Raw genomic sequence first — 27268 nt, 5'->3', positions numbered from 1 at the left:
GCTCCCTCTACCTGACTGGTGGAGAATCGTCGGGCGCGGTGGATTTTGGCAAATACGATTACAGGCTGTAGGTGGAGCCAGAGGAGTTGGATTTTGTCCTAAATTACTCATTTAATGTCTGACCATCAGAATATAGTGACAATTCCAGCAAATATGACTGAATAATTGTTACCAACTGAAGCTTTAATACAAACATCTACCTTTATTTTGAAGGCGCTTTAATACAAACATCTACCTTTATTGTGAAGGAGCTTGACGCCTATTGAGAGACATTTTAGTCAAAACTTGATGAATAAATAAAAAAATCCTTAAATGAATAAATTAAAATCTGACAGGAAATGAATCTCAAAATAAATCCAGTGATAAATGTCGACATGTTCATGTTTGTTTATTGATTCATTTATTTACTGATTATTTTTTACATCATGTTTTTGTTTATTTCACATCAGATTGTTTACAGGACAGAGATGAATACAGTTTAATAATGAACTCAGCGTCATGGCAACAGAAAAATCATTGGGACCCGAAAAACAAGAAGAAGTTTACAAGAATCACTGAGAAGAGTTTAAAACATCAACTGGTTTAATCCATGAATGTGAAAACGTGAGTGAGAGACAGAGACAGAGACAGACATGTAGAGACTGAACTGTCTGTTCAACAGTGAGAAGGTTTCTGTGACAGGAGGAGACTCTGATGCACTCAACACAGACTCAACCAGGAACCAGGACTGGACCAGAAGAATCCAAACCCAGGATAGAGAGGTTGAGTGAAGGTGGTGTTGAAGGTGTAGAGGTGGATCAGTGAGTCAGAGGAGACTCTGTAGAAGGACAGAGAGCCAGCAGGACAGTCCACATACACTGCTACTCTGTTAGAGACAGAGGAGGAGGAGGAGGAGGAGGAGGAGGAGGAGGAGGAGGTGGAGGAGGAGGAGGAGGAGGAGGAGGAGGTGGTAGGTGTTGATCTGTCATTGTGCATGACGTAGTAACCACCATCATAGCAGAACAGACTCCAGGACTGATTGTTCCATCCAAACCTACAGTCACTGGCTCCTTTCCTGCTGATTCCTCTGTAACTCACTGATATAAAAACGTATCCTCTCCACTCGACCTCCCAGTAGCAGCGACCAGTCAGACCAGTTGAACACAGCAGCTGAGGCCAGTAGTCAAATCTGTCTGGATGATCAGGATATGACTGATCCTCCATCACACATGTTGCCTTCCTGTTGTTGTCAGACAGTTTGATCTTTGTGTTCACTGTGTTTGTGTCGATTGTGAGTGGACAGGAATCTGATGGAGAGAACAAGACACAGCTGCAGTTATTGATCATGTGATCAGTTATTGACAGTTTGATGAAGACTCATGAGGTCAGTGATGTGACAGTGTGAAGATGGTTGAATGTGCTGCTTTGTTTCCATGAATCAAAGTAAAAACAGACTTACACTTCCTCAGACCTGGTGTCAACCATGGGACTCCAGCAGGCTCCACCCTGAAAGGAGGAGGGGGGTCAGAGCAGCACCTTCTCTGTCAGCATGTGTAGCTGGGTCAATCTTTACTTTGTTTTATTCATCTGATCATTCATTATACTCATTATTTCTTTATTTTTATCATTCATTATGGTGAACATTCTCAAAACCTGCTCGATGCTAACACTATCTAAAACAAGTTAGAATTTCCTGCTTTGTTTTATATCACTTCTATTTCTAAGTTCCATCTTCACCTGTAGCAAGGGGGAGCGATATTGGGGTAACACACTAAGGGGGACGTGGGCGACGTCGGACCAAACTCCCGGCAAAACTCTGGCTGCTCTTGTTGTGGTAAGACGTGTTGTGAAGCTCTCACGTTGCTCTGTAAAATATGCACTTAAACTGTCATGTAATGCGGTTGAAACTGTGCGCTAAAGTAACGACAGCTTTTATTAATGTGTTGCCGTGTTTTTAATTGTGTTTTACGGTGAAAAAGCGGCTGTAGTTTGGGTTTAACGTGACGTCTGCCGTGTGTGTGTTTTGTGGCCTGTCGTAGGAGGCAGACTGTTTCTACCTGCAGCTGTGTGTTTCCTGACTCTGCCCCTGTGCTGCCTTTGCAGGTGCCTTTTGTCTGAAAAATGCTTTGAAATGTGATTTCTGAGATGTGTTTGTGGTAAATATATGAGAGTTGAGTCTGGTCAGAGCTGTAAAAACGTCACTAGAGCACACATTATTTCACTTTTTATTATTGTCCTTGTGTGGAGGAAAAGTATGGAATATTTTTATTTGATCATTTCATGGTGATTTTTATTCTGTTTTTCTAATGATTATTATTTACAAGTGGGTTATAGACATATTAATTTCATGTGATTATTTTAGTTTCTATTCAGGAGAGTATCTTTTCTCTAAAATTACTATTTTTTTATTTTTTTATTTTTTTATTGTGACATACAATACAGTAAAGAGCAGCAAAAGAGGAACAAACTCTGGCTGCTCTTGTTGTGGAGGCAGACTGTTTCTACCTGCAGCTGTGTGTTTCCTGACTCTGCCCCTGTGCTGCCTTTGCAGAATAAATGAACCAACTCAGATCCATGGTGTTGTCATCCTTCAGCCTATAAGCAACCATTTCACAACTGCTACACATGCACACATGGACATGACATGGCTCTCACACACACACTGTTTTATCACTGTGTTCACATGGAGGCTGGTATGTCTGGATGAACACTGAGCACAGAGAAGAAGGAGCTGGAGTCTTTATCTAGTGATGATACAGAGCAGGAGGAGACCAGGAGGAAACACTTCATCATGTCTTTTCTCCATGTGATGTCACTGCAGTGTGAGACACACACTTTCACTCTCTGACTCTCAAGCTGCACAAACACACGTCACAGCAAAGAAGATGAAGACACAACAGGTGGAGCTGACCAGCCCAGATATCCCACAATGCACCAGGAAAGAAGAAGAAGAGGAGAACATGTGTTTAGAAAATGCTCTATTTCTTCACCCACGTTCAATTTGACTGTAGATTAACTGTCATTCAACTACTGTTCTACTCTCTGTGCTTTGCTAGGGATGTCATAATATCATAATATGACATTAGGCTGCCTTAATAACAAGCCATGACATTTACTGCAGTATTGTAAACATGCTTCCTTTTACAGTACAATTCCACCTTTCTTACATGGTAACTTCTCTGTAAAACTCCGATATCACCCTGATATTTACCTGATAATTATCAGGGAGATATGGGAGGTTTTGCCAGGTACCATGTTCAAAACTACACAGGATTATAATCTACAGTTACCAGGAAAGTACATGGTAATATCATTCAAACAAACCACGCTTCCTTTTACAGTACAATTCCACTTTTCTTACATGGTAACTACTCTGTAAAACTCTGATATTTACCTGTTAATTATCAGGTAGATATGGGAGTTTTTTACCAGGTACCATGTTCAAAATTACACACCCTGATGGGGGGCAGAGGATTATAATCTTCAGTTACCAGGAAAGTACATGGTAATATCATTGAAACAAACCACGCTTCCTTTTACAGTACAGTTCCACCTTCCTTACAGGGTAATTCATAAGGTTTTACCTGATAATGTAAATTGTAACTACTGGGTAATTAGAAAGTAATTACTTGGTAAATAGTTGCAAGTTATACCCTCACTGTCACTACACAGGTTGACTGGTAATACATAATCTATAATTCCTGGATAAATACCTGGTAGTTTTCCGTATATTTCTAGTGAATTCTAGGTAACTAGTTGATATTTACCAGGTAAATATCAGGTAACTACCACGTAAATAAGTGGTAGTTACCAGGTAAGGTAGCGATCTTTTGAGTAAATACCTGGTAATTACCAGATAAATATCTAAGTTATTATCACCCTAACAAAGTCACGTATAGACACATTCAGTGGGTTTATAGTCTACAATATGCAATTGCAGGATATCTACCTGGTAATTATTGGGTAAATACCAGGTAACTTGTTGGTATTTACCAGATAAATATCAGGTAAATATTTTTTAACTACCGGGTTTAAAATCTACAATATACAATTACTGTGTATCTACCAGGAAATTATTGGGTAAATACCTGGTAGTAGTCAGGAAAAATATATGTAAATATTGGGTAATTACCTTGTAATTACCTAGTAAGTACTTGGTAATTACAATGTAATTGCATTTTAATTACCTGGTTATTACCTAGTAAATACATCTTTACCTGGTAATTACCGTACTGTAAAAGGAAGCGTTACCACTTGGGTTTGTGTGAAGAAAACTCCACAGGAAGCTGAAGAATGAGGCTGTGAGCAGGTTTCCACAGGAGCCACAGCAGCAGTGAGTGGATGAAGGAGCTCTAATAGAAACCATCTGATCACAGTGACAGGACGGATCAGGATCTCATCATCAATGACTCTGTTCTTCTCTGCTCTTCACACAGATCAGCTGCAACACACTGACTCACTGTGATCAGTCACATCATGTGGAATAAAGCAGCCGTCCTCAGGACCAGTCCTGAGCTCCATCAAACCTGTCCACACATTTTGACTGGACTTGAAGTCAGAGTCCAGAGGAAGCAGAGAAACTGTAGAGCAGAGAGAACCAGGCTCAGCTCAGAGCACATGGACTCAGACAGGAAGTGAAGCTCCAGCTGCTGGAGACTTTCATTAAAGCAGAAGTAAGCAATCCGGTGGTTTTGGCTAATGCTGCGTTCCAGGCAGGCTTTTGAAACCTTAAATTATAGCTTCAAGTCACAACTTACGACTTTGTAGTGTTCCAGGCAACCCACTCGTGTTTCTCCGACCTGTTTTACCTGTGAAAGTCACTATAACGGCCACTCGTAACTTCTGACCCGTGAAGTCGTACCAGATCGAACTGGTACGACTTCACAGGTCGGAAAAACACGAGTTACGGGCTGCCTTGAACGCACCATAACAGTCCTCGTCCCTACGTCACCACATTCACGCGCATCCCTTGGCTGCACACACAGCCCTTCATGCCGTTCTCTCTCCTCATTGGATAAAGGTTGTAGGATACGAGAAAAGTTTTCTCCTCGGCTCAGAGCAGAGCAGAGTGACTGACAGACCCGTGTTTCGGTCCAAACACTCTATGTAAGTGATTGCTGTCGGAAGATATAACTATTTAAGACTTATATTAACACAAATAGATACTTACTCCTGCTTTAAGGAGCCACTTTGTGGCTTCATCTGATCTGGAGTCAGACGTGTTGGAGCAGCACACACACATGATCACACACACATTCAGCCACAAACACTGATTATTACACTGTTCACTACATTCACTTTCTTCTGATTGACAGCTCCAGGCCTCTGGACAGTGAGGACATCTGGATGTCACACTGTGATTGACTGTCTCCTCAACACAACAACACATCTCATCAGGACAAGACCAGGATCTCAGAGAGACTGAGCTGATTATTGATCATCAATATCTGACCAGACAGAGACCTGATGGTGCCGTCTGGTTTCTGTCTCTTATTTCCTCCTTGGTTGGAGACGCTGGGAGACGAATGTCTCTGAGCAGTGGACATGCTTTGATTCTTGTTGCTGTGTTGTTATTAGTGTGTCCACACTCAACAGGTGTCTACAGTCTCTGGGACTGTTCAGGTCAAACACTCTGTTGGTTCAGGAGCAGTTCAACCAGCTGCAGCTGAAATGTTTCCTGATACACTCTGAAATAAAGTCTGATCCAAACATCTGGAGAGACTCAGAGCACAGCTGCCAACAGCTGCTTTCATCACTGACATCTCTTCTCCTGAATATGACACAGTGAGTCATGATGAGACACTGAAGTCATCATGAGGAGAAACTCCTGATCCCAGTAGTTCATCACTGTGACTGATGAAAGCTGCACAGCTCATGTTTGAAACACTCTGAGATTTTGGCTTCAGTATAAACTGTGTTGGGACGAGTCAGACTGAGACAGAGGACGTCAGTGGAGTGGGCGGAGCTTCACTGTGGCCTACAGCACCTCTGGATATGGTCTGAGTGATGGGATCTGATGTCATCAATGCATGGATCACCTGAGACAGTTGTTAATACCAGGTGTGACCAGGTGTGAACGGGGCCATAGAAAATGTTCCAGCTCCTCAGTGATTGCCTGGCAGCTATTGAGGGCTGGTTGGCCAAAAACCTCCTGCAGTTAAACACCACAAAAACAGAGGTCCTAATCATCGCATCTGACAGTGTTACAGCCGAGGTACAAGAACATCTGGGTCCCCTCAAAAACCACATCCATACAGACATCAGGAACCTCGGGGTACAATTCGACCAATCCATGCACCTAGACAAACATGTAAAATCACTATCCAGAAACTGCTTTTTCCATCTGAGAAACATCTCCAAACTCCGCTCCATAGTCTCTCACTCAGAATTAGAAATGGCAATTCATGCTTTCATCTCATCTAGACTGGACTATTGTAATTCACTATTCACATGCCTTAATCAGTCATCCATCGACCGCCTTCAACTCATTCAAAACGCAGCAGCCAGACTTCTCACCCGGTCAAAAAAGTCCTGTCACATCACTCCCATACTCGCCTCGTTGCACTGGTTACCAATATCCAGAGATGGCAAAAGTACCCAGATTCTTAACTTGAGTAGAAGTAAAAGTACCTGTGTAAAAAACGACTTAAGTAAAAGTGAAAGTACTGATCAAAATATCTACTCAGGTAAAAGTAAAAAGTACAGGCTCTGAAATGTACTCAAAAGTATTATTAAAAGTAAAAAGTATTTCTATTGCACGATTAACTGCAAAGCAAATAACCAAACGATAATTTATCTTTAATCCATTTCATCAATGTTATTGTTTGAAGAAACAGTTTACAGTCTATAAAAAAAATAAAAAGTTTACCTGCCCCCCCCCCCCCACACACACACACACTCAGTGGATTGACACCCGACCCCGCTGAGGAGAAACTATGAAGACTCAGCTCAAGTCGAGCTGTAATTTTATTTCATTTTGCCGTGGAAACCCTGATACTGTATGTAAAAAAAAGTAACGAGCCTTTTGGGGAAATGTAAGGAGTAGAAAGTATCGATATTTGCATAAAAAATTTACTGAGTAAATGTAAAAAGTTGTCAGAAAAATAAATACTTCTAAAAGTACAAAGTACCTGACAATTCTACTTAAGTACAGTAACAAAGTATTTGTACTTCGCTACTTGCCATCACTGCCAATATCCTTCAGAATTCAATTTAAAGTTTTACTGCTCACATACAAAGCTTTCCATGGCCAAGCCCCCAGCTACATCTGTGACCTCATTCACCACCACACCCCCAGTCGTTCCCTCAGATCAGCAGACCAGGGCCTCCTGTCAGTCCCTCGGACCCGTCTGAAAACGAAAGGGGACCGGTCCTTTGGGGCAGTGGCCCCGAAGATGTGGAACGTGCTCCCACTGGAGATAAGATTTGCCCAGTCGGCAGACTGTTTCAAGGGTCAACTGAAGACTTTTTTGTTTAAAAGGGCTTTTGGGTGTTAGATGCTGTGGGATGTGACTCACCTCTCATTTAACATAGTTTTTGCCTCGACCCCCTCGGGTCGATCAAGTGCCACTTGATGTTCTCCTATGTTGTTATCTGTGCTGTTACTATGTAATATGCACAGTCCTTTCTATATTTTATTGCGTATTGTTATGTACTGTATGATGGTTTTATCTACGATGTGAAGCACTCTGTGTATTCGTACTGAGAAGAGTGCTATACAAATAAAGTACTTACTTACTTACTTAGCTCCTCCTCCTCTATCAGACAGTGTGTGTGGCTGCAGCAGCCTCTCCATACCTGAGAGAGTCCAGTCTCCAGTCTGGATCCTCCAGTCCAGCAGACAGCAGCTTCACTCCTGAGGCTCCTGGATGGTTGTAGCTCAGGTCCAGCTCTCTCAGATGGGAGGGGTTGGAGCTCAGAGCTGAGGCCAGAGAAGCACAGCCTTCCTCTGTGACCAGACATCCTGACAGACTGAACACACACAACAACACACAGGAACCCTCTGTCAACACCTGCTGCTGTGTTCAAGTGGCATCAGATAAACAGCTGGATGGATCCTCACCTGAGAGTCTCCAGTCTACAGTGTGGACTCTCCAGTCCACCAGACAGCAGCTTCACTCCTGAGTCCTGCAGGTTGTTGTTACTCAGGTCCAGGTGTCTCAGACTAGAGGACTGGGAGCTGAGGACTGAGGACAGAGCTTCACAGCTTCTCTCTGAGAGGTTACAGCTGCTCAGTCTGAAGAGGAATTCAAGGAGAAACACTCACATACTCAATATGAAGGAAATAACAGGTTAGAATCATAAATACACAACATTTCAACACTCACAAAGAGTCTGTAATGTGTAATGTTCCTTTATTATTTCATTGTACAGAACAAATCATCCACTACCTTATGTTTGGTTTGGTTTATTCATACACACACACACACACACACACACACATACAACACATATTTTGTATGAATCAGGTCTCCCATTGAAGCTACCAAAAGCTTATTGCGGGAGCCTGGATACATATAACACAAGAAAATACAGCATATACAAGACTGCAATACACATGAAACATTAAAACCTACACCAACCATCCTCAGAGGAAATTGGACATTAACACCTACACCAACCATCATCTATATTGTTTTCTCCAAACAATAAAATATTGAAACAGATTCCTGAAATCAGTGTTTTAATGTTCACACCACTTCAGATGTTCAGTGAGCCACCACCACCAAATGCAGTTTAGCGTTTGTGTTGTGAAAGTGAAGAACCAGGTGTATCAGATAAACAGCTGGATGGATGCTCACCTGAGAGTCTCCAGTCTACAGTGTGGACTCTCCAGTCCACCAGACAGCAGCTTCACTCCCGAGTCCTGCAGGTTGTTGTTACCCAGGTCCAGGTGTCTCAGACTAGAGGACTGGGAGCTGAGGACTGAGGACAGAGCTTCACAGCTTCTCTCTGAGAGGTTACAGCTGCTCAGTCTGAAGAGGAATTCAAGGAAAAACACTCACATACTCAATATGAAGGAAATAACAGGTTACAATCATAAATACACAACATTTCAACGCAAACCTGAGAGTTTACAGTGTTTCTTACTCAACATGTTCTAGTTTGTATAAATAGATTTATAGATAGATTTGATTATAAACTGTGACTGTGATGGTACCATTCCAATATTCTCCGGTCCGCGATTTCATTTGTAATGACGGACGGCTGTTTTTCAGTCAATGATTCAAAACAATCATCTTGCGACCGCGGTACCGACCGCTAATCCCGCACCGCTTTATGTCAAATGACGGATAGGATAAGGAAGTACCGGGACGTGGAATCACTTGAGTTCGGTGCTTTGTGACGTCAAGCTGCACAGCACTTCCAATTCCCCCGTTTGGAGACACTATCTCAAAAAAGTGTAGCAATCAATTTAGGGAGTGAACAGACTTTTTTCACCTCCAGACGTCATAGAAAGGCCACGGGAACACATAGGACCTACAAAACCAGTAGAAAGTGGATTTTGCATAATATGGGCCCTTTAAATAAATAATCAGCTGTTGTTTTTAAGTAGAACCTCCTTCTACCTCCATCACCAGCCTCTAATCACTGCCACTACTAAACTATATGAATTAATGAACTAAAAAACAAAAACAAAGTTGAGACTGAGAAAATAATTTACCACTTTAACAATGAGTCATATTCTGCTGAAAGTGAAAAACCAGGTAAAACTGTCATAAAACCTGAGCAGTGTTCACTCTGGTGACAGTGAACGCTGCTCAGGTTCATCATTTATAAACTGATTCATTCAGTTCAACGTTCACTAAAAACATGAACATGTCCAATGAAGCACAGCCTTCCTCTGTGACCAGACATCCTGACAAACTGAACACACACAACACACAGGAACCCTCTGTCAACACCTGTTGCTGTGTTCAAGTGGCATCAGATAAACAGCTGGATGGATCCTCACCTGAGAGTCTCCAGTCTACAGTGTGGACTCTCCAGTCCACCAGACAGCAGCTTCACTCCTGAGTCCTGCAGGTTGTTGTTACTCAGGTCCAGAGTCTCCAGTTTACAGTGTGGACTCTCCAGTCCACCAGACAGCAGCTTCACTCCTGAGTCCTGCAGGTTGTTGTTACCCAGGTCCAAGTGTCTCAGACTAGAGGACTGGGAGCTGAGGACTGAGGACAGAGCTTCACAGCTTCTCTCTGAGAGGTTACAGCTGCTCAGTCTGAAGAGGAATTCAAGGAAAAACACTCACATACTCAATATGAAGGAAATAACAGGTTAGAATCATAAATACACAACATTTCAACGCAAACCTGAGAGTTTACTGTGTTTCTTACTCAACATGTTCTAGTTTGTATAAATAGATTTATAGATAGATTTGATTATAAACTGTGACTGTGATGGTACCATTCCAATATTCTCCGGTCCGCGATTTCATTTGTAATGACGGACGGCTGTTTTTCAGTCAATGATTCAAAACAATCATCTTGCGACCGCGGTACCGACCGCTCCTCCCGCACCGCTTTATGTCAAATGACGGACAGGATAAGGAAGTACCGGGACGTGGAATCACGTGAGTTCGGTGCTTTGTGACGTCAAGCTGCACAGCACTTCCAATTCCCCCGTTTGGAGACACTATCTCAAAAAAGTGTAGCAATCAATTTAGGGAGTGAACAGACTTTTTTCACCTCCAGACGTCATAGAAAGGCCACGGGAACACATAGGACCTACAAAACCGGTAGAAAGTGGATTTTGCATAATATGGGCCCTTTAAATAAATAATCAGCTGTTGTTTTTAAGTAGAACCTCCTTCTACCTCCATCACCAGCCTCTAATCACTGCCACTACTAAACTATATGAATTAATGAACTAAAAAACAAAAACAAAGTTGAGACTGAGAAAATAATTTACCACTTTAACAATGAGTCATATTCTGCTGAAAGTGAAAAACCAGGTAAAACTGTCATAAAACCTGAGCAGTGTTCACTCTGGTGACAGTGAACGCTGCTCAGGTTCATCATTTATAAACTGATTCATTCAGTTCAACGTTCACTAAAAACATGAACATGTCCAATGAAGCACAGCCTTCCTCTGTGACCAGACATCCTGACAAACTGAACACACACAACACACAGGAACCCTCTGTCAACACCTGTTGCTGTGTTTCAAGTGGCATCAGATAAACAGCTGGATGGATCCTCACCTGAGAGTCTCCAGTCTACAGTGTGGACTCTCCAGTCCACCAGACAGCAGCTTCACTCCTGAGTCCTGCAGGTTGTTGTTACTCAGGTCCAGAGTCTCCAGTTTACAGTGTGGACTCTCCAGTCCACCAGACAGCAGCTTCACTCCTGAGTCCTGCAGGTTGTTGTTACCCAGGTCCAAGTGTCTCAGACTAGAGGACTGGGAGCTGAGGACTGAGGACAGAGCTTCACAGCTTCTCTCTGAGAGGTTACAGCTGCTCAGTCTGAAGAGGAATTCAAGGAAAAACACTCACATACTCAATATGAAGGAAATAACAGGTTAGAATCATAAATACACAACATTTCAACGCAAACCTGAGAGTTTACTGTGTTTCTTACTCAACATGTTCTAGTTTGTATAAATAGATTTATAGATAGATTTGATTATAAACTGTGACTGTGATGGTACCATTCCAATATTCTCCGGTCCGCGATTTCATTTGTAATGACGGACGGCTGTTTTTCAGTCAATGATTCAAAACAATCATCTTGCGACCGCGGTACCGACCGCTCCTCCCGCACCGCTTTATGTCAAATGACGGACAGGATAAGGAAGTACCGGGACGTGGAATCACGTGAGTTCGGTGCTTTGTGACGTCAAGCTGCACAGCACTTCCAATTCCCCCGTTTGGAGACACTATCTCAAAAAAGTGTAGCAATCAATTTAGGGAGTGAACAGACTTTTTTCACCTCCAGACGTCATAGAAAGGCCACGGGAACACATAGGACCTACAAAACCAGTAGAAAGTGGATTTTGCATAATATGGGCCCTTTAAATAAATAATCAGCTGTTGTTTTTAAGTAGAACCTCCTTCTACCTCCATCACCAGCCTCTAATCACTGCCACTACTAAACTATATGAATTAATGAACTAAAAAACAAAAACAAAGTTGAGACTGAGAAAATAATTTACCACTTTAACAATGAGTCATATTCTGCTGAAAGTGAAAAACCAGGTAAAACTGTCATAAAACCTGAGCAGTGTTCACTCTGGTGACAGTGAACGCTGCTCAGGTTCATCATTTATAAACTGATTCATTCAGTTCAACGTTCACTAAAAACATGAACATGTCCAATGAAGCACAGCCTTCCTCTGTGACCAGACATCCTGACAGACTGAACACACACAACAACACACAGGAACCCTCTGTCAACACCTGCTGCTGTGTTCAAGTGGCATCAGATAAACAGCTGGATGGATCCTCACCTGAGAGTCTCCAGTCTACAGTGTGGACTCTCCAGTCCACCAGACAGCAGCTTCACTCCTGAGTCCTGCAGGTTGTTGTTACCCAGGTCCAGAGTCTCCAGTTTACAGTGTGGACTCTCCAGTCCACCAGACAGCAGCTTCACTCCTGAGTCCTGCAGGTTGTTGTTACTCAGGTCCAGGTGTCTCAGACTAGAGGACTGGGAGCTGAGGACTGAGGACAGAGCTTCACAGCTTCTCTCTGAGAGGTTACAGCCGCTCAGTCTGAAGAGATGATCATGAGGAATTAAAGAAGAAAGGAATTTAATATCTGTCCTGTTGAAAAGACAGAAGGGTTTTTATATAATCAGTCCCTCCAGGAATTCGCGATGTTGCGATCGCAACAATTAACGCAAATTCAGCCAATCCCCGCAAATTTTTGCGATCTTGCAATTTTGTACAATCACCGCAACTTTTCGGCAAATTGGACCAATTGTCGGTGCTTTCCGCGAGTTACACAGCAGAGAGTGCGAGTCTGGACGGAGCGGTGGTTGAAATTGAGTTCACGGAGGAACAGTGTGGCTGGGCTGACGGCAAGAAACTTGATACAACGTGCACAAAGTGATAAGTAAAGGAACACAAGATGAGTTGAACGTGTTGAGTGTGTGAGTTGTCCTGGTTGACCACCCGAGGCTGTGTCAACCCCGCAGCACTCGCCGAGGGGAAATCCAGTGAGTGCGCCACTGCAGGGCCGGAGCGTAGCAGCCGGCGGCCAGATGCCCCTTCCCCCATCCTAAGGCCCTGGCCCTGGACTTGAGTAGCCACCCTCCCCTTTTTATTCAAAGACTGGACTGTTTTAATGGCATTTTAAAACAATTCTTTTACCACGATTTTTAAACAGACATTTTAATTAACTCTTTGACTGCCAGCCATTCTCACAGCAGCTTCCTCCAGCTTGCCAGGCATTTTCCAGCTTTTTGACTGATTTCCGTAGACCCACCATATATTATGTACTGTTACTACATACACATTCAACCCATCAAAGGAAAGATGAGGGTCTCTACTTTCCAGCAAAATAACCTGTTTGTTTCTATCTTGTTCCAGTCTTGTGAAATTGGCGGTTGAATATAGGTTACTTTAGCCCAAAATGCCATTTTGTCACCAAAATCTTGAGAAAAAGAGGTTTTTGTGTCGGCTGTCATATTCAGGTGAACCAGTACAATTGGCTCCTTTATATTTTGCTTTAGTGACGCCTCAGCATCTGTACAGTTGTTCTCTTGTAAACAACAACTGTGCGCGTACGTGACGTGTGTGCGTACGTGACGTGTGCGTGTGTATGTACGTGTGCGTGTGTGTGCATGTGTGTCTGTCTGTGTGTGTGTGTGTGTGCGCGCGTGCGCGGATCAGTTCAACAGGTTATTGTAGCCGAAACACGCACTTTAGATCAGATCCAGCTTCCTCTGGTCAGCAGGCAGCGGTCTCACTCACTGTCTCTGTCTCTCACACACACATCTACACACACACATCTACACACAGCCTACAGCTCTGGCTGACGTGCCCCCTGAACTCAGCCACAGACAGTCTCTGTAGCTCACAACAGACACTCCCACCATCTTTAGCTCTCACCAGTTCGCCGGCGCCGTCCGCTCCTCATCCACACTAGATCGCGGGATTTTCAAGCTGCTATCCGAGTGATTTCTCGCAAAATCTGGCGACTTTCCAAACGCTCTTGACGACTAACGACGAGCGATCAACGGGGTTGTTGTTACTAACGTTTGTGCTTTGTATCACGGAGCTGCACGGAGCTTCGACGAGCTGCCGAGCAGAGGTGTATAGTAACGAAGTAGATGTACTTCGTTACACTACTTAAGTCGTTTTTTTGAGGATTTGTACTTTACTGGAGTTGTTTTTTTAATCAGGACTTTTACTTTTACTTCACTACATTTAAAAGTTAAAAAATATACTTTTACTCCGTTACATTTACGTTCGCCACCTCGTTACTCGTTACAAATTAAAATAGAAATATAATTACCTGTAGGCTATATGACCAAATAATCGCCTGCGTGCAAATATGCGCATGTGCTCTAAAAGCCGTCGGGGGTCCGACCTCATTCAGTAAAAGCCTGTTCAATTAAATGCCCGAGCGATTACTAGGCTAGTATTTGAATCTGCGATTGAAGCATTCACACAGTCTCACCACGACCTGCTGCTGCTGCGGAGGAGGAGGAGGAGGAGGAGGAGGAGAGCTGTGGCCGCAGACGGCTCCAAAGATCCTCTATGCGTAACAGGATCGATCACTCTCATGCGCCGATTGATAAGTTTCGTTTTTACCGCGCACCACTGCATGCGTGCCTGTTGCAAATACCGGCCTGGTTCTTATAAACGCCTGGGCTGCAAGGTGATTGAGCATATTAAACGCCCGGGCCACTAATGATCATATACGGTACACAGACAGACGCTTGCTTTATAGTTATGTTCTCAGGCAGTTACAAGACACTTGATTCACACACTCTACATGTTTGCTCAGGTGTTTTTTGGTTTTATCATTCCACATCTATTCACCTGAAAGTGAAATAAAACAACACACAAGTAAAACAAGTGGTTGTTTTGCTTCTTTTTATGCTAAATACTTTGTACTTGTACTTGTACTTTTGATACTTGAGTATATTTTTTCACAAGATACTTTTGATACTTAAGTACATTTAATGTGAGCTACTTTAAGACTTTTACTCAAGTAATTTTCTTATGCGTGACTTTTACTTTTACCAAAGTCGTTTTTTGTTATGGTAATTCTACTTTTACTTAGTTATTTTTTTCTAGTACTTTATACACCTCTGCTGCCGAGCCGCCATGAGCCCCGCCGCCGCCCTCTAAGCTCTCACCGGCGGCCAGAGTGTCACGGAGCGGCGCCGCTGCAGTCAGACACCCGCTCCGCTCTGTGAGGGGGGAAAAACACGCTATATTTTTTATATCTCACAATCCAAATGTGTTTTTCTGAACTTTATTTTGATGATACAAGTCTGATCTTCACAGAGGAGTAGGGCAAGACATTCAACATGGCGTTGCCATTAAAAAAACGCTAAGACGAGTTATCTCGTCTTTGGCAAACTACGCTTGGATTCGCTAAGACGAGATAACTCGTCTTTGGCAGTGAAAGAGTTAAAAGTAAAACAACTTTCAACTCTATATAATTTCCCTGTGCCTTTCTTAACAAGTGGAAAATTGCTGGTATAACAGGACCTCACATTATTTTGTGACATTTCAAAATTTTCAATTTTCCTTTGATTTTTAATTATTCAGAACAAAACTGCAACTTTCTTTTGCAACTTTCGCTGTCTCCCGCAATTTAATCGCAACAAAAGCGCTTAAAACATCGCAACATGCACTGCAATTTTTTTTAAATGTGGCCGCAAAATCAGGCATTTTAGGCCGCAACAATCACAAAAAAAGCCCGCAAAATCCTGGAGGGACTGTATAATGTAAAATCTAAAAATCTCTACACTTACAGAACTTTGTTGGAGGCTTTGACCACTGGCAGCAGCCTCAGAAGAGCCTCCTCTGAAGCAGAGTATTTCTTCAGGTCAAACTCGTCCAGATCTTCTCCTGATGACAGTAAGATGAAGACCAGAGCCGACCACTGAGCAGGAGACAGATCATCTGTGGAGAGACGTCCTGATCTCAGGGACTGTTGGATCTCCTCCACTAGAGAACGATCATTCAGTTCATTCAGACAGTGGAACAGGTTGATGCTTTTCTCTGCAGAGGGAGTCTCTTCAATCTTCTTCTTGATGTACTGGACTGTTTTCTGATTGGACCGTGAGTCACTTCCTGTCTGTGTCATCAGACCTCGTAGGAGATTCTGATTGGTCTCCAGTGAAAGACCCAGGAGGAAGCGGAGGAACAAGTCCAGGTGTCCATTTGGACTCTGTAAGGCCTCGTCCACAGCGCTCTGGTAGAAAGATGCTGATTTGTCTCCAAACACTTGAGACCACCAGGATGTTGTTTGTTGTTGTGACATCAGGTTGAGTCCAGAGTTGATGAAGGTCAGATGGACATGAAGAGCAGCCAGAAACTCCTGAACACTCAGATGGACGAAGCAGAACACCTGGTCCTGGTACAGGCCTCTCTCCTCTTTAAAGATCTGTGTGAACACTCCTGAGTACACAGAGGCTGCTCTGATATCGATGCCACACTCTGTCAGGTCTGATTCATAGAAGATCAGGTTTCCTTTCTGCAGCTGCTCAAAAGCCAGTTTTCCCAGAGTCTCAATCATCTTCCTGCTCTCTGGACTCCAGTGTGGATCTGTCTCAGCTCCTCCATCATACTTGACCTTCTTCAGTTTCAGATGAACCACCAGGAAGTGGATGTACATCTCAGTCAGGGTCTTGGGCAGCTCTCCTCCCTCTCTGGCCTTCAACAGCTCCTCCAGAACTGTAGCAGTGATCCAGCAGAAGACTGGGATGTGGCACATGATGTGGAGGCTTCGTGAGGTCTTGATGTAGGAGATGATCTCTCTGGCCTGCTCCTCATCTCTGATCCTCTTCCTGAAGTACTCCTCCTTCTGTGGGTCAGTGAACCCTCTGACCTCTGTCACCATGTCAACACACTGAGGAGGGATCTGATTGGCTGCTGCAGGCCGTGTGGTTATCCAGAGGCGAGCAGAGGGAAGCAGGTTCCCCCTGATGAGGTTGGTCAGCAGCACGTTGACTGAGGTGGACTCTGTTACATCAGTCAGGATCTCAGTGTTGTGGAAGTCCAGAGGAAGTCGACACTCGTCCAGACCGTCAAAGATGAAGACGACCTGGAACTGATCAAACCTGCAGATTCCTGCTGCTTTGGTTTCAGAGAAGAAGTGATGAACAAGTTCCACCAAGCTGAACTTTTTCTCTTTCAGCACATTCAGCTGTCTGAAGGTGAAGGGAAATGTGAAGTGTATGTCCTGGTTGTCTTTGTCTTCAGCCCAGTCCAGAGTGAACTTCTGTGTTAAGACTGTTTTCCCAATGCCAGCCACTCCCTTTGTCATCACTCTTCTGATTGGTCGGTCTCTTCCAGGTGGGGCTTTAAAGATGTCTTCTTGTCTGATGGTTGTTTCTGGTCTGTCTGGTTTCCTGGACGCTGTTTCAATCTGTCTGACCTCATGTTCATCATTGACCCCTCCAGCCCCTCCCTCTGTGATGTAGAGCTCTGTGTAGATCTGGTTCAGAAGGGTTGGGTTTCCGGCTTTAGCGATGCCCTCAAACACCCACTGGAACTTCGCCTTCAGGTTGGATTTGAATTTATGTTGGCAGCCAGTGAGAATCTCTGTAAGAATAAAGGACCAATGACGTCAGTGAGAAGTTATTATTTTAGTTATTGCATAGAAAACATGAATCATGGAAACACCTCTGTTTTCATTTCCATGTTTCCCACATGAACTATAAACTGTTTTCTTGTCTGTAACAACATCTATTGCACGTTTCCGTTCCGTTCCGTCCTGGGTGATGATCCCTCCTTTGTTGCTCACCCTGAGGTTTCTCCAATTTTTCCCTGTTAAAAGGGTTTTCTATGGAGTTTTTCCTCAGTGGATGTGAGGGTCTAAGGACAGAGGATGTTGTTGTGATGCCACGTAAAGCCCTTTGAGACAAACTGTAAAAATGGGCTATACAAATAAAATTGCCTTGCCTTGCCTCTGATGACATGAAGAGACAGAAGACACTGACACAGTCTCAGTCCACAGAAGAACTGTGGCAAGTTCTCCAAGATGCTTCAACAACCTGCCAGGAGAGGAACTGCAGCACTGACACTTCACTGTTGGCCTTATGTTTCAGCCAACCACATGTAACATTTAAGACTCAGACTACAGAAACTCCCCACTCTGCTGACAAGACCAAAGAAGCTCTTTGGATGATGAAACTGTCCTCATCCACCTGGTTTTGATTGACCACTCTACAATGTCCTTATAACTTCACATTTTTGATCAAACTTACGTTTGGGTTCTGAGATGGGCCCTGTGAAATTTCTCAGTAGATCATTCTGATTAATCTTCTCCAGGACTGTTTTGGTGACTTTCACAGTGTTTATACAGTAGGTCTGGACCAGTAGATCCACTGTGTATAACCTGTTTGCTTTCTCCAGTCGACTTTTTGGGATTGATGGGAGTTTTTCTAGGACTCCTCTGTGCCACAGGTACCACTTGAATTTTTCAAAATCATCATCTCCCAAATCCTCCAAAGTCTTCAAAAGGATCTCTGGGAGTGTCTCCATCTTTTCCCTGAAACAGGAATGACAAACAGTTTGAAACTGGGTTTACACTGTATGACTGAATTCTGACTAACTAAAAGACTGTTTATTGATTAACTCATTGAGTGCCAACCACGTAATTTCTCGTTTTTCGTTCCCATGCGTTGAGTGCCAAAAACGAGATTTTTCGTTTTTTGCTTTTTTTTAATATTATGAAAGTAGACACTTTAATACACATTATATGTAAATTTGGGGACTCTACGACGAGGAGAACTGAAATAGATGACGATCAAAGTCACATGACAGCTCATGATCTGGAAGTTTTTATCATAACTCGGCTTCTGCAAACGGAGTTCTGCATGCAGATGCAGAGCAGATGCAGCAGCTGCTCTGCTCTCACCCGCGAGGCTGCAGCAGCTCAGAGCTGAACCAGGAAGCTCTCAGCCGACTGTCCCGCCCGGTCTTCACCTCGAGCAACACCGTGTCCTCCCCAAAGTCCTCCCGCGGTAAAATCTGATGGTCTCTGGGCCAAAGCAGACCGGCACCACCGACCCGAACCACAGAAGGACCCCGACCACCGGCGGGACCGGTGTTCCCGAGCCGCTGTGGCCGACAGACCCTCACGTTCCGCGGCGAGAGGCTGTGACACGGCACGGTGCGTCTGTGTTATTGTTGTTTAGTGGCGCCCCCCCCCCCGCCCCCGATGGTGGTTTTGTGAATAGAACAACCATTGTTGTATATATTTATCTTATACGAGCCCTTTGATCCAGAAATGCGAGTGTCAGAAGAGCGACAGACACAAACAGAGCACCTTTCATAAAAGACGCTCTATCTCCTTTTCTAGAAAAAAAGCAGGGATTTTGGTGAAACCCAGCCATGTTTAGCTTGACTTTTCTCAGGAACGGAGGCACGTAGAAACAAACGGTTTGTGGTCATTTGAAGCATTAAGATAAACCTATCAATTGAGCTACAGTATGTGTTGGTGGCAATAATATAGAATACACTATGGCTCTACATAAAAAGTCAAAAATGGTCTAAATTGCCGGTACACTTGACTAAAACTTTGGAAAGGAGCGTGGCACTCAATGAGTTAATTTCAAATTTCTGTATTTCTTGTGTGCCCATTTTTGCAGTTTACAGGGGTAAGGAGAAGAGATGAACCCAGGGCCGGCTCTAGCCATTTTGGTGCCCTAGGCGAGATTACTCTATGGCGCCGCCCCCAACAATGATCATAATAATCATAACGATAACATAGCAGTGTATCTATGTCCCCTCTGACCCTGAGATACACGACTTGCACATACAATCAGTAAAATTGCACTGAGTAAATCCTGGGTGAAGACATGAAAAAATCAGTCTCTTCACAATCATGAGAACAAACTGTTGTGGTGCTTGAAATGGGTATACGAAAGTCAGGGCTTCACAAAAGCAGTGGAATATACTGTATGATATAAGGCGAGAAGTGTAGAAAAAAATGTGTGAAATTGTTTTTTGAGCATAAATGTTAGGCCTAACTGTCATTCTCACCAAATGTCTCAAATGTGGGATAACAGAAGCTAAATATTGACTTCACGTTGCATTTCAAACTTCATGAGATGTGTGCAGCCCTAAATGAGAAATTTTCTCCAAATATCAACTCAATAGACAAAAAACACACAAGATTTACAATATTTAGCCTATATAATGTACCCTATATGTGTTGTCACTGTGGTACTGTTTGAGAGGTAAAAAAGAAAGAAAAAAACTAGTTTGAGAGCTCAGCAGGTCTGAATACAGAGCTGGAGCTGATCTGGAGCTGTGGCCCACTGGCCCTGCTGTCTGAGCAGGCTGAAATCTCAACTCTCTTCTTTTTTCATAATCTTCCTCATCAAATTAGTCAGAACTTTAAACCTCTGAAGCACCGTCATCCTCACTGCTTCTCTCTCTCTCTTTCCCTCTCTCTCCCTCTGAACGACTCTGCTGTTTCGAAGCTTCACAGTTGTTGTTTTGATTGACAGGTCGTCAAGGGCGTGCGGCCGTGCGTATTTGAAAGAGGAGAGTCTCCCAATAGTCTCCCACAGTAGTTGAACCGCATTTCTACTGCGTAAATGACCGAAATATGAAAAAAAAAAAAAAAAAAACATATCGAGACGGTCGCGCAAACGCGCCGGCATTTGTGCCACACATCTAATTAAAAATGCGGCGTTTCTAACAGGAAAACGGCTTGAGAGCATTCCTGCTGCAGACAGGTATCTGCTGTGTGTGTGACTATACACAATTTAGGAACATGTTTGTCATTGTTTATTCATTTGTTTTGGGTTTTTTTTTCTACACAGAAAACACAAAGTGAGGGGGCGCCAGCGGACATAAATCATTATTATCATCATTTTTTTCCCCCCCTTGACCTCCAGCAGTTGGCGCTCTAGGCGACCGCCTATATCGCCTATGCCTAGGACCGGCCCTGGATGAACCGCTCCCAAAAGGCAAACAGATGGTCAGATGGATTCCAACCAGTCTGAATCTCTGGTCGCCTCTCATAATGGTATCACACAGCTGAGGCAGAGCCACAAGCCGATTCCCCTGAACTCGTGTTTTCCCTTTTTGAGCCTGTGTGAACCCGTTGCGAACACTACAGAACTTCATTGCATTGTAAAAGAAATAGAAAACAGGGAGATGTAATGTTACCCTATAAAGTTCTGTAGCTAGTTGTCTGTAATTATATTTAGCTGCTGTTTACAGTCCTTGTAAAATGGATGAACCATATTGGCCAAATTTTCCTTGTCCATATGAACCTGAATCTCGTTTTTGAACAGCACAAATGACCAAGGCAGTGTAGTTCTCCTTAGTGTGTATTCTCTCAAACAGTCATGAAGTTCTGGGCCAGACAGGTTTATTTCTAACATGTACTGTGAGTAAATAGAACAATTTCTAAAATGACAGTGTGTATGATGATCTTAAAGCTGAAACTGGTTCATTTGAACATTTGATCAGCAGAACTCTTGGTACTCTAACCACAGACAGAGTTACTGACCTTCACTCTGCACTGTTAACTTCTACCTGAAGTTCATCTCAGGGCTTTAATCAGGAAAACAGGAATTGAGATTTTTCTATTACCAACTCTCTTATCAATTATGTTCCTAACAACAATATTATTTTGAGCACAATATCACTTGTTATTCTACTTAAACCAACACTAAGGAACTTTGCAACCTTCATATTATATTTTCATAACTTTTGTGATGGTACATCGACTTACAACAGGTTGAATGACACCTCTGTCATCGCCATCGAGCTGGCCAGCTCTCCCTGCCCCCCCCCCCCCACCAGAGACTGCCTTCATCAACTCCTGCTAACATTTCCATATTTCGCACATTCTGTGACATAAACTATAAACTGTTTTCTTGTCTGTAACAACATCTCTGTCCTGGGTGATGATCCCTCCTCTGTTGCTCACCCTGAGCTTTCTCCTGGTTTTCCCTGTTAAAAGGGTTTCCTTGGAGTTTCTCCTCAGTGGATGTGAGGGTCTTATGGTGCGTTTAACCCGTAAGTCACGACTTCAAGTCACCAGTTACGAGTTTGTAGCGTTCCAGGCAAGTTACGAGTTACGAACTGGGAACTGGGAGTAGATCGATCTAGTACCAGTTCACAGGTGGGAAGTTACGAGTTTGACTGTACGTTCTAACGGGTAACCATAGGAACAGGTCGGAAAAATACGAGTTACGGGTTGCCTGGAATGCACCATAAGGACAGAGGATGTTGTTACGATGCCATGTAAAGCCCTTTGAGACAAACTGTTTGTGAAAACGGGCTATACAAATAAAATTGCCTTGCCTTGCCTCGCCTCTGTCATGGCCTGAGGGGGTCTGTATCATTATGGTCTGTATCGCCTTCACTGGAACTAAGCAGCTTTGAGGAGCATGGTGGGAACCCTGTTCTCACTTAAGTTTCACTTTCACTTTCGCGAGTCACGACGAGGAGGGAGCAGGCAATGCGGCACCTTTCCGTCGGATTGTGTATGTGTGTTTACTGTGAAATGATCCGCTGGTAACAGAAACTTAGTTTGGACGTCTTCTGTTAATTTCCATGCACCGGGAGATCAGGATGTTTACAGCGCTACACGCTGGTGCTCATGGGAAATGGAGTCTTCCTTCAGGCAAAACACTACCGCTTTGGGCCACTGGCGCCGCCAAACTCAACCAAAACTGGAGGTTCTTTAGTACTGCTTTAACATTTTTATATATATTTACCATCAAAGAGAATTTAACTGTATATTTCTACAATGACAATAAAGCCTCTCTACTCTGTTCTTCTGATCTTGTTGTGAGACTGAAACAATGGCTTGTTGATTTAAATGAGTTATATTCACTGTTATTAGTACCAATAATAATAGTAAAACAATAATGCACAACCCTGTCACATCAAAAAGCTGATATCAGATAACAGCAGTATCTCCACCCGTGCTGCTCCACAGAACAGAGATCTGAGTCTTGGACAGTTAGAGATCCTCATCTCACCTTTGACCTCTGGTCTGGCTCTCATGTTCCCCACACACAGTGGTTTCAGAGGGGGGGGCTCCCTCCTGTCTGTCCTCACACTGATCCATAGCTGAGCCTCCACCTGCAGGGAGAGCTGCACTCAGTCACAACAACAACAAGGTTTACACAACAAGGTTTACACACCTGTCCACCACAGTGTCATTCTGCTGTCAACCAGCAGATGGTGCTGAGGGAAGGAAAGTTCTGCTTTCAACCAGCAGATGGTGCTGAAGGAAGGAAAGTTCTGCTTTCAACCAGCAGATGGTGCTGAGGGAAGGAAAGTTCAAATCCTTCCGACATCAAACTGTTCTTGCAAATCTTGCAAATCTTGCATAGTTCCCCTTCAATAGCTAAATGTTTAAAACACAACATTCACCACCTTCCTTCATGTACAACAGAACCTTTATCCACTGGAGAACAAACAGAACAAAGGAGATAAATCAGCTGAGTGTTAGAACAAAGACGACACTCACCAGGTGAATTCAGACCCACATCCAGTCAGAGTCGCTCTTCCTTCACCTGTAGAGGAAACACAGAGAGAAGCATCAGCATCAGTCTATAATCACTTCACAGTCAAAGAGTAGAGACATTAACATGATGACAGTGAACACAACAGGAGAGACAGGAAGTAGAAAACAGGGAACTGCAAGCAGGAAATGAGAGAAAGAGTGAGAAAGAGAGAAAAGCAGCAGAACTTACAGACTTTCCATCAGGACTTTAACATGTGAGGGTCTTCATCAGTTTCTCCTTCAGTCAGTGACAGTCGACTGGTCTCTGAGCTGCTGTCACAGCAAAGTGAAGTGGAACAACAAAACAGGAAGACCTTTCTGATAAATCATGTGACACAACAGAGTGGACTTTGTGGTTGACACGTTGATTGTTCAAGGTTCAAGGAAAACTTTGTTATCACTCAGGGGCAATTAGTTTTATAGCCAGCAGTGACACACACAGCCATCCAGGCATACAATATCACAGGCAAAGAGTACAACAACATGATCACCTTTTAAAATTAAAGAAGGATTAAAGGAGTTTCTCAGCCTTTTGATCCTGCAGGTAGCTCGGCTGTATCTGCAGCCAGATGGAAGCTACTTAAAGGGATAATTCAGTTTTTTGTAAGTGGGATTGTATGTGGTACAAATGGGCCCTGAGTGTAATATCTACAGTAGACAACACCGAGCTACACCGAGCTGTCAAGCCTTTCACCTCTGAGCCAGATGCAGAGCGGGGCGGGAGCTTGTAGCACTAGTATAGTAGTAGTATAGTAGTAGTAGTAGTGGTATAGTATAGTACAGTGCCCTCCCCCGGGGTTGTGACACGTCAACCCCAGTCTCCCTGAAACGGCCAGTTTGCGTCTGCCATTGGTTCACAGCAATTTGAAGGCAGAAAAACGCTGATCTGCTGATATGTGCTCTAACACAAGAAAAAATACCACGGGAACACGTGAAAAGCAAGAAAAACACGATTTTCATGGGAGGGGGTCTTTAAAAACAGACAGCTGGGTTCAGGAGAGTCTGGTCTCTGCTGCTGGATCCTGAAACAACAACACAACTGATAAATGTGCATGTTGAAGAAAAACTGATGAAAAATATTTTCAACCAAGGGCTGACCTCCAATAGTCGACTATTCCACGATTCGATTCGGAGAGGTCTGATTCGACTATCAACCTCGTAGTCGAATCTTCGGAAAATGTTGTTATGTAACCAAGACCGTACCATTCTGACTGTATGGGGGTGCCAACAGCTGCTGAGCATAAATTGTTACGTAGAATGTGTTTTTTCGTTATAAAAAGCATATTTTGATTTGGGCCGGGACTCGATTAAAAAAATTAATCAAATTAATTAGAGGCTTTGTAATTAATTAATCGCAATTAATCGCATTTTTAATCGCATATGAATATTTGACCTGAGAACAGTGAGAAGCATTTTTTTTCACATGGATTTTAGTACCATTGAATGACTGAATACATAAGCTTAAGCATTCAAGGTGGTACTTAACCAAGACCAACAGACTAGGGATGCAAATTATCCATTAATTCATTAATGGATATTTGATACATACAGATTAAATGGTCTTTCCTTCCAATACACTATGATAATTACTGTAGTATTTAACTAGGCTACTTAAATCACAGTAGCATAAACTGATTTGTTGAACTCAGCCTGATGTAAACATTAATAAAACTCAGTAACCAATCACACAGCAGCTCCATGTTGTCCCTGTGTGATGTTCAGGGACAGGTCAGGACAGTCTGAAGACAGAGCTCTGAGGGTGAAGTCCTATCATAATGAGATGAGCTGCACCTGTGACAGTGACAGGTCATAGATATAGCGCTGCAGCTGAGCAATTAGCGCTATAGCGCATTTAGCGTGCGCCCGTGTCTGTGTATCTATGTGCAGGCAGAGATCAGAGATGGTGTTTTAAATAACCATGCTAGCGTTTCACCAGCTCTCATCTCTGCCAGTCAGCCTCTCAAACTGCCGGGCGCACCGCACGTAGACACACGTGAGAAAAAAAAAAAAAAAATTGAAAAAAAAAAAATAAATTAATTTTTTTTTAAATAAGTGCGATTACAATGCGTTAATTTTTTTAACGTGTTAATTTTGGTGTAATTAATTAATCGTAATTAACGCGTTAAAGTCCCGGCCCTAATTTTGATACAAACTCTGCCTACTTTCTGTTTATAAAGAGTTCAAAATGATGTGTGCGTTTAAACGGTAGTCTTAGTGTAGCTGATGATCTGGCCCTCTGCATTGTGTTTCTCACGGCCTGCCCTAGGTGGGGTTCGAACCCTGGTCTCACGATGCTAACCGTTTCGCCAAGAGGTTGACAACCGCTTGGCAAGTTGGTTAGCACGTCCTTTATGGGTGGAGTGAGTGCACATCTGTTACATTAGCTTCTTACTACGTATTAATAAATCACCCACTGCAGTTGCACAATCAAATGAGCGGAGGTGAGGCAAGGCAAGGCAATTTTATTAGTATAGCCCGTTTTTACAAACAGTTTGTCTCAAAGGGCTTTACATCCCATCATAACAACATCCTCTGTCCTTACGCCGGGATTCCACTGGATGCGGAACGATTACGAAACGGGTCCGCTACGGAACGGCTGCGTACTCCGACTCCGTCAACTCACACCGGTTCCGTCCGTGATATTGATTGTTGCGGCTCCGCTGCACAGCGGGAACACGTGATCTCGCGATATAGCGGGTTGTAGTTTCCATAAAGTGAACCACAAAATCAAAAACAATTAATTTAATCCAGAGGAGGAGTAGAGAAACAACTTGGTGCTGACCTGACTTGATTTTACAATCACTATCTCCTGCTCCATGGTGTAAACGGGGTGAAATGATGTCTGAAAACCTCCGAGCTGCTGACTTCAGGCCGGTCGCTGCCCATTACAACGTTTTCAAGGTGTAAAGCAGGAAATATGCTCCGCTGTAAACATGGTGTATTTTATTTTGAAAATTAACCGGATGTTTTATTTTGTATTTTGCCTGCGATTTCCTGTCATACGCGACCTGCTCTGTGCTGCTTGATGCGCCGTGCTCCGGCGTCCGGCAAAAATAGAAGCTCTGCGTATCTTTTGCGAGGGCTGCCGGATGCCGGTGCCGTTCCGGACCCACGACGCAGCGGACCCAGAGTCGGTGGACGCTGCCACGGTGATTATAATTAATACGTAACGGCTCCGCCGCCGTACCGGAGCGGATCTGCAGCCGTTCCGCATCCAGTGGAATTTAGGCGTTAGACCCTCACATCCACTGAGGAGAAACTCCATGGAAAACCCTTTTAACAGGGAAAACCAGGAGAAAGCTCAGGGTGAGCAACAGAGGAGGGATCATCACCCAGGACTGAGATGTTGTTACAGACAAGACAGTTTACAGTTTACAGTTGTTACTTAACAACTCTGTGTGGTAACGTTGTGTTATTATCTCATAGCGTGGTGAATGTGCAGGTCACAACTTGTCCACCAGAGCGTTGTGGAGTTGTTGGATTGTGTATTTGATGAGTTTGATGAGGGAAACCAAGAAATCCCATAATGAGCCTCTGTAGCGTAGCCCTGAGCAGCTCACGGCTCTGCTCCGCCGTTCTAAAAATAGCTTGCACCGACAATTAAAGGTAACGAACCTACTGCTATGACTA

At 43.6% G+C, this 27268-nt stretch overlaps 1 protein-coding gene and 1 long non-coding RNA gene across 2 annotated transcripts; both read right to left on the bottom strand.

Annotated features, from left to right (window-relative positions):
• Positions 1-420: 420 nt before the first annotated feature.
• LOC146976720 (NLR family CARD domain-containing protein 3-like) lies at positions 421-23133 on the bottom strand. The gene is made up of 6 exons (XM_085796732.1): positions 23109-23133; positions 15903-17697; positions 8042-8215; positions 7777-7950; positions 1439-1485; positions 421-1286 (listed from the first exon to the last, which is right to left on the bottom strand). Exons 1-6 carry the CDS (start codon positions 23131-23133, stop codon positions 700-702), a joined length of 2802 nt encoding a protein of 933 aa, XP_085652858.1. The 3' UTR covers positions 421-699.
• On the bottom strand, positions 8912-11299 carry LOC146976721 (uncharacterized). Its single transcript, XR_015037506.1, has 3 exons — positions 11259-11299; positions 10017-10189; positions 8912-8948 (listed from the first exon to the last, which is right to left on the bottom strand). It is a non-coding gene; the product is annotated as an uncharacterized LOC146976721 (long non-coding RNA).
• Positions 23134-27268: the final 4135 nt, after the last annotated feature.

The sequence above is a fragment of the Trachurus japonicus genome, chromosome 13 (assembly GCF_045865225.1).
Source record: "Trachurus japonicus isolate A0001 chromosome 13, Traja_1.0".
Taxonomy (NCBI): domain Eukaryota; kingdom Metazoa; phylum Chordata; class Actinopteri; order Carangiformes; family Carangidae; genus Trachurus; species Trachurus japonicus.
This window is presented reverse-complemented; position numbering and strand designations above follow the sequence as displayed.